Here is a 13501-nt window from a genome sequence, read left to right on the forward strand (position 1 = left end):
AGTCGTTATCTAATGCCTCTTTTGTACTTCATCACAATAGTTTTCAAACTTTGATGTCTACCGGATTCTTCTTTGGAGCTTATAATAAATTACAGGTGCCTGTAGCCTACCCCACACCTACTGAATCAGAGTCTCTCGGATGCTGAGACCCAGGGGCATGTAGGTTTAGCAAGTTACGCAGTGGGTCTGGGGTGCCCTGAGGTGTGAGAACCAGTGGTCTGGGGGGAAAGGCGCTGGCTGGGAAAGGAGGCTGCAGCAGGACAAAGAAAAGAAAGTAAGACATTTCTAATTCAAAGAGCACATTTTACAAGAAAGGCAGGTGAATAGTGGCATTCATTCCTAGGTGGTGTCATTTCTTATGGACTACTCATCCGTCATCTGGATAGAGAGTCGAGGTCAGTTTTAGAGACCGTCCAATTCAGTGGGTAATGTCAATTCACGTCTCAAGATGTGTGTCAGAGAGCAAAGGAGTGTTCCTATCAGCTGCTCCTAAGAAAGAAAGTAAACACTCCCAACATGCACTGAGGCACAGGGAGTGGCTCAGGTTTGTAACACTTCCCTGCTCTGGCGAATAGGGGTAATAATTAACAGCTCCTTGGGCTGGTGATCGTGCCGAGGGGCCCTGCCAGGCGCAGAGCCCGAGCTGGCTGCGCGCAGAGCCTCGAGCCGCCCCTCCTCCGCACTTGGCTCCGACCTCCGCGACAGGTGAGTGAGCCCTGCCTTTCCTGACAGTAGGAATCTGTGAATCTATGACTGAGAGGGGGGAACAGACTCTCCGGAGCAAGTTCAGCTCAGCAACTCAGGTACAAAGGCTTCTCTCCTGGCCACAGTGTGAATAACAGGTGAAAAATGGGGGTAGGGGAAAGAACCCCATTAACCCACCCCCTGAGGTCAGGTTGAGGACAAGTTATTAGAAAGCAGAATTCATGGGCGGCCAAGCTGAATGTGTGCGTGCATCAGAACAGCCAGAAACCGGGACATCGCTTTGCCTTTTGATGGTTTTCAGAATACCTATCCCGACCAAGGTAAACCTGTGGGGTAGAGGGTGGGGCGTGGAGGTAAGTGTGGCCACCGAAGCCCTTCTCCCTGTCCTCAAGTGAAGTAGCTCAATAACCGCTTTATCTGAAATTGCACTGACCCTCACCAAGATGCTGGCTCCTGCCTGACATCCCCCTTTCTCCTGGATCAGCGGACTTGAAAGGTCTTTTAAGCGAGGGGTATGCTAAACTTTTATTTATTTCCACAAAGCTACAGAGACATATCCCCCTAAAAATTGAAAGGATTTCTGATATAATTTAAGACTTCACCAAACAATGAATGACTATGAATAATTAAATGGGAGTTTGTGAGTTAAGGATACCAGTCTTGAAGCAGGAGAGTCGTTAAGTTCAAATCCCGGCTTTGCCACTTACTAGTGTGTCCTTTAGCAAGTTACTTGACCTAAGCAAGCCTCAGTTGGCATAATAAGATATGCCAATGGGGCTTTGATGGGAATTAAACACTTAGCAAGCGTTCTATAAGTGGTACCTCCAGTTAGCATTAAGAAATAAGCAGCTCCGCCAAAAGGGCCAGATCAAGGAGGGTGAGGTAAGCTTCGGAGACCAGACCGTGTGAAGGTGGTAAAGGTAGACTGCTTTCCGGAAAGCAGGTCTAGGATGTGAGCAGATGGCAAGTGGGCAAAACATTACCTCTATGAATGGCAGTGAAATTATCTGGCTTCTTGCTACTTTTCGAACAGAGTACATAAAGTGACAAATGCAAAATTTTTACTCAATTACTTTTACTTTGGAAAAGTCACATTCATACTAACCTGTTATTTCTAACCAGAAAATATAATTTTGTAGTAAGAGAGTGACACACAACCCCATGTTGTGAAACACATGACATTTAGTTTTATAAGACAGATTGCCCTTGAACAGCTTTGATAAAATAGACCATGTAGCCCATGATCTTATATTGTTTTGTGTTGAAGTGTTACAGACTCTCATTTGTGTTTATGGACAAGAAATATACAAGAACGATACCTGTGTTTTGTTGGTCTTTATCTCTGAACTTAAATTATAGGAAAGTGACCTTACTTTATGAAACTTTATTTAAAGGGCACTTTCGTTATTGTTGCTGTTAGTTTTATTAATGTCGATAACTTTGAGGAGGATAAACTTAGAAGTTGTGACCAGCAAAGTATTTTCATTGACAACATTTTATCTTTTCATTTCATTAATATATATTTAAATGGTTTGCAGTTGATCCTAGCTTAATATCATCATTGTTTTAATTGATTCTTGTTTCAAACTACAGATGTGAAATTCTCCAATGTACCTATAATTGGATATTGACCAGAGAATTGTGGATAGAATTCTAAAGCCAACCAAACTGAACTTTACTATGTTATTGTCCTATGGGGTTTGATTGTGTTCAGTCTTTATAGCTAAAAATTTATAAAATAACCTAATCCATTAGAATAAATTATAGTATCAGTAGTTACTAATTGTTTTTCAAAGAGAAAATATTCCTTTATGCTGACTAGATATGGTTGGAACTTCTTAAACCAAGTTATTTAATATTTCTTAATGGTGTATGTCTACACAACAGACAGTAGCCCCAACTGAGATAAATCTACTTGACCATATTTGAGATTAATTTGAGATTAATTTATCTAACCACATAAATGTGTTAAACTCTATTTTAGCATACATATATTTCTCTACTATTTGTAATATGTATAACATTTTATAATAAACTATTAAACATTTTGGTCCATCGAGAGAGAGAGAGAGAGAGAGAACCAGCAATGATTAAGAAAAAATTAATTTTCCAAATTATATTGGAAATAGTGTAACACATATGTAACATGTTTTTTAACATGTAATTCAAAGTTTTATATTTGATACTTGTTTTAACTTCCTAAGATAAGAAGCATCCTATATTTTTCATTGAAGTAGAAATCTAATGCTAACCATCAATTTACTTGTACAGTTTCATTGAAGACAGGGATTTTAGGATTATTAGAGATACATGGGCTTCCTATAAAAGTTTGATTTTTATCTTGCCATTTGCAATGACATGGATGGAGCTAGAGAGTATTATGCTAAGTAAAATAAGTCAGAGAAAGACAAATACCATATGATTTCACTCATGTGCGGAATTTAAGCAACAAAACAAACAAAGGAGGAATAAAAAGAGAGAAAGAGGGAGGCAAGCCAAGAAACAGACTCTTACCTATAGAGAACAAACTGATGGTTACCAGAGGGGAAGTGGGTGGGGGATGGGTTAACTAGGTGATAGGGATTAAGGAGCGCACTTGCTGTGATGAGCGTGGGGTGTTGTAGGGAAATGTTCAATCACTATATCGTATACCTGAAACTAATATTATACCATATATTAACTATACTGGAATTAAAATTTTTTTTAAAGTTTGGATTTTTAAAAAATTTTTCAAATGTAGGTCAATCAAAAATACAACCTCTGAGAAAGAACTTCTGAATATTCTCTATTTTCCCTGAAGTCTAGTGTTAGAGGGGGTTAGGTTTCATTGCAGAAATCCATCTGTGTCTTTCAAAGCTACCAGATACAGTGATTTCATCACTTCATAACCTCATTTCAAGTAGTGGACTAATGCTACTGCTTTCAGTAGTTGAATGTGATGACCATGTAATCTTAGTCGCCGAGATGACTGAAGGACCAATCCTCCGTCATCATCCCAGAGCCTAGTAAATGGGGCTCAAGAGCAGAAAGTGCTCACTCTGCAGCCGACATGCGCACAAGAATGATTCACAGTCCCTGGGAAGCCACGCTGAGAATTTCCTCTTGGAAGCTAGAGAAAGCAGAGACTCCTTGCACTGCACCACACCAGCAGTTCCAGAAGATGCCATTGGCAGACTGAGCAGCTCCCTCCCACACTGAGCGGTGGCAAGATGCCTTGAGTCCTGAGGTAGCTTAAAGCTCGCGTGCTTCTGCTACAGCCCCGTCCCCTGAGGACGTTCTGGGGAGAATCCAGCCACGTTACTAGTGCCCTGTCAGTACGCGCTAGAAGAGTTAATGGTGACATTTCACATGGGGTTCCACTGGGACTAATGGGAATGACATGTTCACATAGCAGTCTGGGTGTTTGAGCCATATCCTGTTCAGTCCTGTCTTAAAGTCAAGCACTGTAAGACATTTTTATTTGCATCTCAAAACAAGCATTTCCTAATTGCAACACATATCACTTAATAAAGTGGTAGATTTTATATGCCAGCTTCCCACTTTTACCATCTTGTGAAAGAGGCCAATTCTTTAGAAAAACGTGGAGCCAGATGTTTCCCAGAAACCACCTTCTCCGGATTCTTTTCCTGTTTTACTAAGAATTGGATAATGGATAGAATTATAGATTTTTTTTTCTCATTTCCTTGAAGTCATATAATTGTATATAGATCTGCTCTTCTCAGCTTCAAGGCTCCTGGTCAGAGCTTAGAGGAAACATCCTTATTTTGGAGCTGAATATATATTTGTAACTTTCCATTGCTTCTTCAGGCCAAAACAATATTTAAAAAAACCCTCCATGTGTACAGCCCTGAATATAATCTTACTTCATAATTTAAATACACATTTGCTATTCCAATGTGTTACTTTCCAGTCTTTATTTTTTTAGTAACCTTTATGGTGTGTGTTATGTAAGATATGCTCATTGTGTATGATTTAGAAAGAACATATGAAACCAAAAAGAAAATAATTATCACTCATAATTTCATGGCTCACAATTTTATGGGTAATATTTTAGTATACCTCCTTATATATCAAATATATTCATTCTTTTATAAATGTTTTTACCTATATACTTGCATATATATATATATATACTCACTCTAGGAGGGGCAAAAATGAAATAAGCAATAATCCTGTCTAAAGGAACAGTTAAATTCAGTAAAGTAGAATATAGTCAGAGAGAGAAAGCAGCGAGTCATGAGAAAGCTGCAGATATTTCACTGTGAAACTTCCAAAGCAGGAGACATTCTCTTTGGCCAGGGAATCTTGAGATGTTAGCACCTGTATTCTTCCAGTTCATGGTAAAATTATGACTGTTTTGACACCTCATGCACCCAGTGGCCCCAGGAATAAGGAGCTGCAGATACAGAGAGAAGTTACATTTCTGGGGCTAGCCCAGGAGCAGGCCCAGAGAAGGAGCTCATGAAATCTTTGTTGATTGCAGAAAGGAGTGAACCAAGTTGCCTCTCTTGAACCAAGTTTTCTCTCTTAAACAGGTAACCATTTAATCCATGATAGGGCGCAGGAAGGTACTGTAAGTGACTGGCCCATTTAAGTTCATTGGGTCTGGGATTCACCTCCAATCCTCTGGCCTCCTTCTGGTAACTGGCCAGTCCAGGCAAGCCCCCGTCTAGGCCAGATGCAGAGCAGGGGAAGGCCAAGCACGATGTTCTCTGCTGCGCTCAGGTCTCAGTGTGGCCTGCGAGCTGATGCTGTGTGATCCTGCCTTCTCAGGCTCCTGATCTCGTTTGCCTGCTTAGACCGAGTCTACTTCCCTAGTCTCTGCCCTTCCCTGTTGAACCACCGAGGCCTACGTAGTACTTCCAGGACTGTTTATTTCTCCAGGACTTGATTGCAGACCTGTCTAATTTCCTATCTCATGGGCTCCATTCTATCTGGACAAAATGAAAAAGTAAATAACCGAACTTATTGAATAATAATCTTATTTCATACACAGTCTAAGTCAATAAATTCTGGCCTCAGGACCAGAGAGCTTGTATGATTCACCCTTCCAGTTAAATACATGGATTTGTAACAACTACCTTCCTCCTCAAGCCATAGTTTATTATGTTCTACCAAACTAATTGTGAATGTCCAACATAAGACCTCTAGGCTTCTAGAATTATCATTTTTCCTTTTTTCATAAATCCTCATCTCTGCTAATCATGACCTCTGTTGTCCTTCTCTTAAGCCTTTTGAGGAAACTAGCTCTGACCCTTTGGTCTACCAGATCTCTATAATTTAGGAGATATTCAAAAGGTCCTACCAGGTTTTAAATTGCTATGAATCATGGCTAATGTGAGAGGAGAAACTGTTTGAATTCACAGATCTATTTCTCACCTTGGCAATCAATAGTAAAATGAGACCTTGACCAAATTACACTTTTACCTTTCAGATATTTGGACTGTTTGTATGGTCAATATTATTTCCTATTCAATTAGCATATATTGCCAATGAACAAGAATTTTATCCCCTTTTTTTTTCTTCCATAAATTCCATTTAACTGTCTTCCTTCCTAAGGTCAGAGAATAATGTAAGGGCTTCTGAAATCCTTTAATCACACCTGAAATCTTCTGACTTGCTTCAGCAGAGCTCACAGGTTTGACAATATAATTCCACAGCAATGGCTTAGGATCTTTGATGATACCTGAGCTATTTTCTTATAAATACAAATAGGGAGCTAACCAGGAAGCTCTTGCAATGGTTCTTCAGCCCATCACTGCCAGTGTCACTTGTGATTGTGAGAACCTTCCACTGGTGATTCTTCAGTTCCATATATACCCAACTTCAATTCTCAGCAAAACTATCATGTCAACTATGAAGTCAAGGAAATTTTATGACTAACAGTGAATCCTTCAGGCTACATCTGCAACCTTACATTTAGTCAACCACTCAAAAAATATTAATTCCTTCCATGTTCCAGGCAAAATTCTAAGAGCTGGATGAACACAGGTAAATAAAAAGCCCTGATCCAAAGAAGTTCATTTTGTGCTTGGGGAGGACAGACATGTGAATAGATAAGATCCTTTCAGACTCTGTTACGTACCTCAATGGGAATCATGTGGCTAACAGACTTGCTAAAGGAAAGCCTCTGAGAGAAGAGATACTTGGCCTGAGAGCAGCATGACGGGAAACAGATGTGAAAGGCTAAGGGCAGGGTGATCCAAGTAAGAGGAGCAGCAAGTATAAATCCCTAAAATGGGAATGAGCTTAAGGAGTGAGTGAAAACCAGCAAAAAGTCCAACATAGATGAAATGTAATCAATGGGGAAAATAAGGGAATGAATACTCAAGAGATTGGTAGGATTTTGTGGGTCATCTTAAGGAGGCTATATTTTATTCTAGTTCATTCTTGGAAATCGTAGCAAGTTTTTAATCATGGGATGATGACGTCTGTCAGTCTTTAAAATCATCACCGTAGATGCTGTGTGGACAGCAGAGTACTAGTCACGGCGTGGATGCTGGGAAATTGTCATGAGGCAATGCAGAAATCGAGGAGGAAGACGATGGTTTGGCTCAGGGCAGGAACATTGGAAATAGAAGCTTTTGAGGTTCAGGTATATATTGGAGGTACAATCAGTAGAATTTACTTTTGGATTGGAATCTGATTATAATGAAAGAGGAAAAAAATGAAACTGAGTCTTAGTTATGGTGTCTAATTGAGTAGATGGGAAAGAATTGTGGAGGAGGGAATTCTGGAGACAGAAGAAAGTCTGTGGTCCTGTCTTGACCATGTTGATTGATAGGGAGATGCCTGCTAGACGTCCAAGTAGAGACTGTGTAGACAGTGACACGAGGCTGGAGCTCAGCTGAGTGGTTGGCTTAGAGACGGATTCAATTACCTGGCAGAAAGTGCAAACACAGAAGAGGACATGGCTGAGGACGGACTAGTAGAACGAGCCAGCATTCTACGATTGTACAGAGGATTCCGAGAGGAAACTAAAATGTTGAGATCTGTGAAACAGCAAAAACAAAACAAAACAAAACAAAAAAACAAGACAAGGTTGTTGTGGTTACTGCTTTGTCTCAAAAGCCTCAAGAAAAGCAGGAAACAATCAGTCTTGTCAAATGCTGCTAAGAGGCCAGGAAAATGAGAAGAGAAAATGAACCATTTGGCAAGATATAGGCCACTGGAATGTGGGAGGGGAGGTGCAAGGAGGGGCAAATTAAAAAGATAGATGGTAAATAATTGGGATCCAGGAGAAGGACAATGAGGTCACCACTGGGAGATTCTCAGGAGGGGACAACAATACCCTTTTTGGTGGGTGATTAGAATGACAATGTCTAGGGGCAAAACTCAGGTTTCAGAAGGAAGAGCAAAGGCTGTAGAACCAAACAGCTCAGACCAAATCCTATGAATGAGTAACTGGCATTGGTTGGACTCATGGAACATGCTACGTTTTTGTCCCAAGGCAGCCTAAAATACCCATGGAACTTCCAACCTACACAGAGTTAATCTGCCTGGTTGGCTAAGCTTCCGTCCCTTCCAGCGTGCATTCTCGGTGAGACCCCTTCCAATATGAGATATCAAAGAGGATATATGCCCAACTAGAGGACCACCCGTCTTCGAGCAAGAAGATAGGAGTAGAAAAAGAAGTGAGGTATGAATCAAGAGCAATACAAGGTGGAAAGCAGAAGATGGCTGCACACCAGGTGCAGATAATAGGCTATGGGCAGACTTGATAAGGTCCCACTTGAGCAGAGACGAGGAAGAAGCAGAAATCTAGAGCTCAGCCTCTGTTGACAGGGCCCTCTCATGTGAGGTAACTAACTGGTGAGAAGAGACTCAGTGGTTTGAGATCCATTAGACTAGTAGGCCTGGTATTTGAGAAAAGCTGCAATTTTCAGGTTGGAAAAGTAGGTGTTGGTGGAATTGCAGAAAACCTGAATGTAGGCAGGGAGACTTTGACTGTATTTGCTAAGAATGAGATTCTAGGAAGGTATGAGAAGATGATGTGATGGTCGGAATGCTAAAAGCATAAAGGGAAATTAGTCAAGCACTCAGCTTAGAGACTATTACAATCTGCCGGGTCAGATGTGCTCACAGCTTTCAAGTAGATTTTATAATTGCAAATATCGTGCTGTAAGAATATACATCAGTGGTTTTGTGAAAATAGCTTCCATGTTTTCTTCCTTTTTCCTTCCTTTGGGCAACGGGTGGGGGGATTGCTATTCTCCTGGAGAAAGAGGACTTGAAATGCCTTCTAAACACCTTACTCCAATCAAACCAAACTGATTTGGAAGTAAAAGGAGGAAGTCCCTCTCTCCCTTTTTTTAAATATAAAATTGAATTTTTCCCTCTAGCCTAACTTTTTATCCGGGCTATATCCCCTGTGATTCTATAGGCTTGAAGCAATAATAATTAAATATTCAATTTCAGCAAAATGGAATGACTAGAAAATATTATACTTAAAATCTCTGGTCACACCCTAATGCCATTTAGATGAAGACATAAAGGAGGATATTATTCATGTCTGACCATGGTTTCCAGAGCCTGAAGGAGACTTGAAGGATGTTACGTCACACTTAATCAACACTTGCGAGTCAGAGCTTGATTTTAGCCGCCTGGAAACTTAAAATTGTGTTTGCAGGACTGGGGCAGGGTTCAGCCAATTTGGGTTGAGTGGATGTAATAGAAGAAATGTCTTCCCTTGCACAGAATCATGTAGGAGAACTCGTTCTAGAAATACTGCAAAAACAGACTTAGCAAATTGGCCAATCCTTCCTTGCCTTGGGACAGTGATTCTAGAGTTTTTCAGTTTACACAGTACATTTTCCTCTTTTCTGCACATCTCCAAACATTGCCCCAGGATTTCTTCTCTACTTTAGCGATCTTGTATTCCCACGTTGCCAAAAACATTTCCATGATTATAAAACGTCTTTTTGTTTGGGATTGCAGAAGCCTTTGGGAATTTAATATCTTCTTAAAGAAAGTAACACTGAGCTGCTAAGGAGGCAGAAGTTTAAAACTGACTGAAAAATTTTTTCACAAGTCCCTGGAAATTTTCTTTAAAGATATGATAACAGCAAGATATCTAAAATTTTTTTCATAAATTTCCGGAAATTTTACTGTAAAATATAAAACCAGCTTCAGATATATTATTCCAGCCAGGCAAAGTTCCTTATGCCGTTTCTTCCCCCCCCCCTTTTTTATACTTCTAAATAAAAAGTAAGCTATGCACCAAGAAACAGCACTTTCAAACATCCCCAGCACACCTGTGCATTTATAGAAAGACAGGACAGGAAGATAACTTCTGCATCACTAAAACCCAGTAGTATCAGAGCTGTGGATAAATTGAAAAATGAAAAAAAAAAAAATCCTTAGAGCGTATCACAAATCAAATACTAAAAATTCAGAAATAGGATTTCTAACAGGAGTTATGCCAACTTTAGCCATATTGGGTACATTCATTACCGGAAGTAATACGGCCACCAACTGGCAAGTGATTTTCGGTACGATTTTGATCCAGGGTTTCACTTACAAATTTGCAAATCTTTTGCATTTATCATGGGCCAGCATTGTGGTTTGTATCGTACTTTCTTAGAAATATCACTCTATCCTGTCTGCCTTTCTCTCTCCGTATCTCTTCATTGCATAGCTGTCAGCCTCTCAAATTCATTACCAAGGGGAAGACTGTATGTCAAGTTATATATTTCTGGTTCATCTAGTATTTTTTCATATGCCCTCTTTCTGCCCATTTTTCTTTAGAGATTGTTATAATTAAATTATATGTTCCTCTTCTTTTACTATTTTCCCTAATTACATGAAGAATATAATTTTCAATTTTTAATGGGAAATATATCATAAGAGATAAAATGGATTTTTCTCAAAAGCACATATTGAGTAAGAAAATAGAGGGAAACACCTAAATACCTGAAAACTTATATGGGGGCAACGGGGGCAAGAGCAGAGAAAAGAACACATTATTACTTGTTCTCAAACAAGTCACTTTGTGAACAATTATGAAGAGGAGGTTTAGAGGCTGCCATTTGGAAACTCACTCAAAGCAAGTTGTAGTTACGACTCTGAACTCTGAGCTTAGTTTCTTACCATCGAACATTTTGGAGGGCATCTCGATTATCCTCAATATTAATTCCCTTAGATATAGAAAAAGCCTTTGAAAAGAATCTTAGAACAGACCAACTGATAGGAAATCAAAGATTTTAATCTGTATAACCTTTCTGAAATGCAAAAACAACGTTGGTGAAAAGAAAAAGAGTAGAGGTCTTAAAGACATTCAGACTTTGCTTCGAATAATCTGTCCCACTACTAGTCTGAAACACAGGTAAGAATACCCACACCTTACTGGGATGGTCTGAGGATTAAGTAAAGTAACATCTGTAAAGTGGCATACAGAGTATAAGATCCATGGCACATGGAAAAAAAATCCTTCTGTTTTCTTCCCTCCCCAACCCAACCCTCATGGCCGTGTATGAAACACTCCTTAAAAATTTGCCTGAAATACTTTTACACACTAGGGACATGACAAAGCATTTAATTTAAGTCAGAAACTCATTTCTGAATGCATCATAGGAATAGACCATTAATATTATTCTGATGTCTTAGGGTATCCTCAGATGACCTCAGAAAAGGGGAAACAAGGACTATGATGGCTCACCAGCACTCTTCGTGGATCTTCGTCAATGAGAGGATGTTCATTACCGGGTAATTACATGCCTGTATTACGTGCGCTGTGCTCTGCAGTCATTTGTGGATCCTGCCCCAGCACCGTGTCATTCTGAGTGTGATATATGACCCAAAGATCGATAATAAGAATCAACAGTGGAGACATTTAATAGGAATTTGAATAAATATGGTCCTAAAGACTGCTAACCCATAACTTTTCATGGAACAATCACTCATATGTCCTAAATAGTGGTCTAATTTCACTAAATGCTAAATTTCTATTTTTGTAGTTCGCAGAATTCTCAGGAAAAGCCGCAAGTAAAGGATCTAAGGCTCCTCATAAATGATATATCCAAAGAATTAGTCCGGGGGCCCCAAACAGGTTTTCCTGTCCTCTTCTCTCCCTGCCTTAATCCTCAGGACACACTTCATTTTCTCTGTGTCCCCTTGATGTTAGCTTACACAACATACAGACATTCACAGTTGTTTTCTTGCATACAGCAAATAGCATCTTATATTGGTTGGGGAACAACAGAGCAGGGACTTGAAAGCTCTAAGAGTAAAGCTGAGGACTGAACTGGCTGAGCTGGAGCTGAAGCAGATGAGGAGAAAGACAACATAGTAAGAAAAAAGAAACCGAGGGGTCCTGGAACAGGACCCACATTTCACCGAGAAAAGGAACAAAGCCAAACAAGCGGTAGAGGGAAATGGATGTAATTGATGCTGGATTGGGCCATAGTTAAGCAGAGAGAACAACTAGGGTCCAAAAAGGGTACACATGACATATAAGCGGTGGGAAGAAGATGTGAAGTAGAAGACAGTGGATTCATCTATTCATTCCTCAAGGACTTGTTAACTGCTCCCTGTGCACGCAGGTTCTTCTGGACCCTGAGCATTCAGCAATGAGCCCAACAAAACCCTTAGCCTCGTGGGGTTGCCTCCTACAAGGGGGATACAGTGATTGTGTAAATAAATGAGTAAGAATATATATAATTCAACGCCGAAAGGCGTGAAGGATAAAAATAAAGCAGAAAGGAGTAATGGGTGCTAGGAGTGGACAGCAGGGAGTCATGATGTCCTCCCAGGTGGCCAAGGAAGGCCTCAGCGGGGAGGTAGCATTAGAAGAAGAGCCAGGAGGAGGTGAGCCAGTAGGATGTGCAGGTAGCTGGCTGGGAGCAAAGGGGACAATGGGGTCACAGCCCTGAGGCAGGTGCCTGCCTCTAAGAATGGAGGAAACCAGGTGGGCAAACGAAGCAGGAAGGACAGCAGAAGCTGACGTTCTTGACATCATGGGCCAGAGCGTGCAGGATCTCACCACAGGCCATTGTGAGACTCCAGCTTGCCCACTTATGACAGGAGAAGCCATTGAGGGATACTGAGCACAAGAGTGACCGGGTCAGTCTGGCTGTCATGTTAGGAGCAGGCTGAAGAGGGGGGACAGGATTGGAAGCAGAGAAATTATGAAGGAGCTGATACTTCAGGGTTGAGGTGATGGTGCCTTAGGCCAAGGGGGCAGTAGTGGAGATTAAAGAAAAAGGTCAAATTCTTCTGTTTTGACAGAAGAGACAATGAAACCACATTGGGGGGGGGGGGTCTGAGATTCTAGGGACCCTTATTTTGTGTCATATTTTGAATTGACCAAATTGAGGACTGATCATTTACCTTCTGTAACCCAGAGCCCCTTTCAGCTCCTTTCAGTATCCACGTATTAATTGGAGCTCCAGATGGTAAAATAAGATACTGTAACATTTATACAAACCCCAGACTTGAAGATAGCATTTCTCCAAATGTGGTCCATGGGCTGCCCCCAACCCCCAATCAGACAATTTGTTAACGATGCAGATCCCAGGCTCCACGAGAAGATTAATCAGGTCATTCTGATGCACACTCAAGTCTAAGAACCGCTGCTCAGAGGAGGAAAGGATTAACGTTTGAGAACTTCTGACCACCTGAGATTAAAACAAAACGCCTGGAAATCTGTAAAAACAACAGTTGTAGAAATGATAAGGATACCACTGACCCCCTGTGACATCCAACATGTCACAAATCTGCTGAACACCTCCACTCATTCACTCGCTGCACAAGGAGTCGGTCACTTAGCTCCCTCTCCACACTAGGTGAGCAAGACAGA

General features: G+C 40.7%; 1 protein-coding gene across 4 annotated transcripts in view; it reads left to right on the forward strand.

The window, feature by feature from the left end:
- Positions 1–594: 594 nt before the first annotated feature.
- Positions 595–13501, forward strand: part of RASSF6 (Ras association domain family member 6) — a 50141-nt gene continuing 37234 nt past the window's right edge. For 2 of the 4 annotated variants that reach the window (XM_045789514.2, XM_045789494.2), the window contains exons 1-2: positions 712–1025; positions 11311–11409. In XM_045789514.2, the coding sequence (XP_045645470.1) occupies positions 11351–11409 (59 nt within the window). In that variant the 5' untranslated portion in view covers positions 712–1025; positions 11311–11350. The other 2 variants (XM_045789503.2, XM_045789509.2) reach the window with 2 other exon arrangements.

The sequence above is a fragment of the Ursus americanus genome, chromosome 8, assembly GCF_024610735.1.
Source record: "Ursus americanus isolate L20-20 chromosome 8, mUrsAme1.1.p, whole genome shotgun sequence".
NCBI lineage: Eukaryota > Metazoa > Chordata > Mammalia > Carnivora > Ursidae > Ursus > Ursus americanus.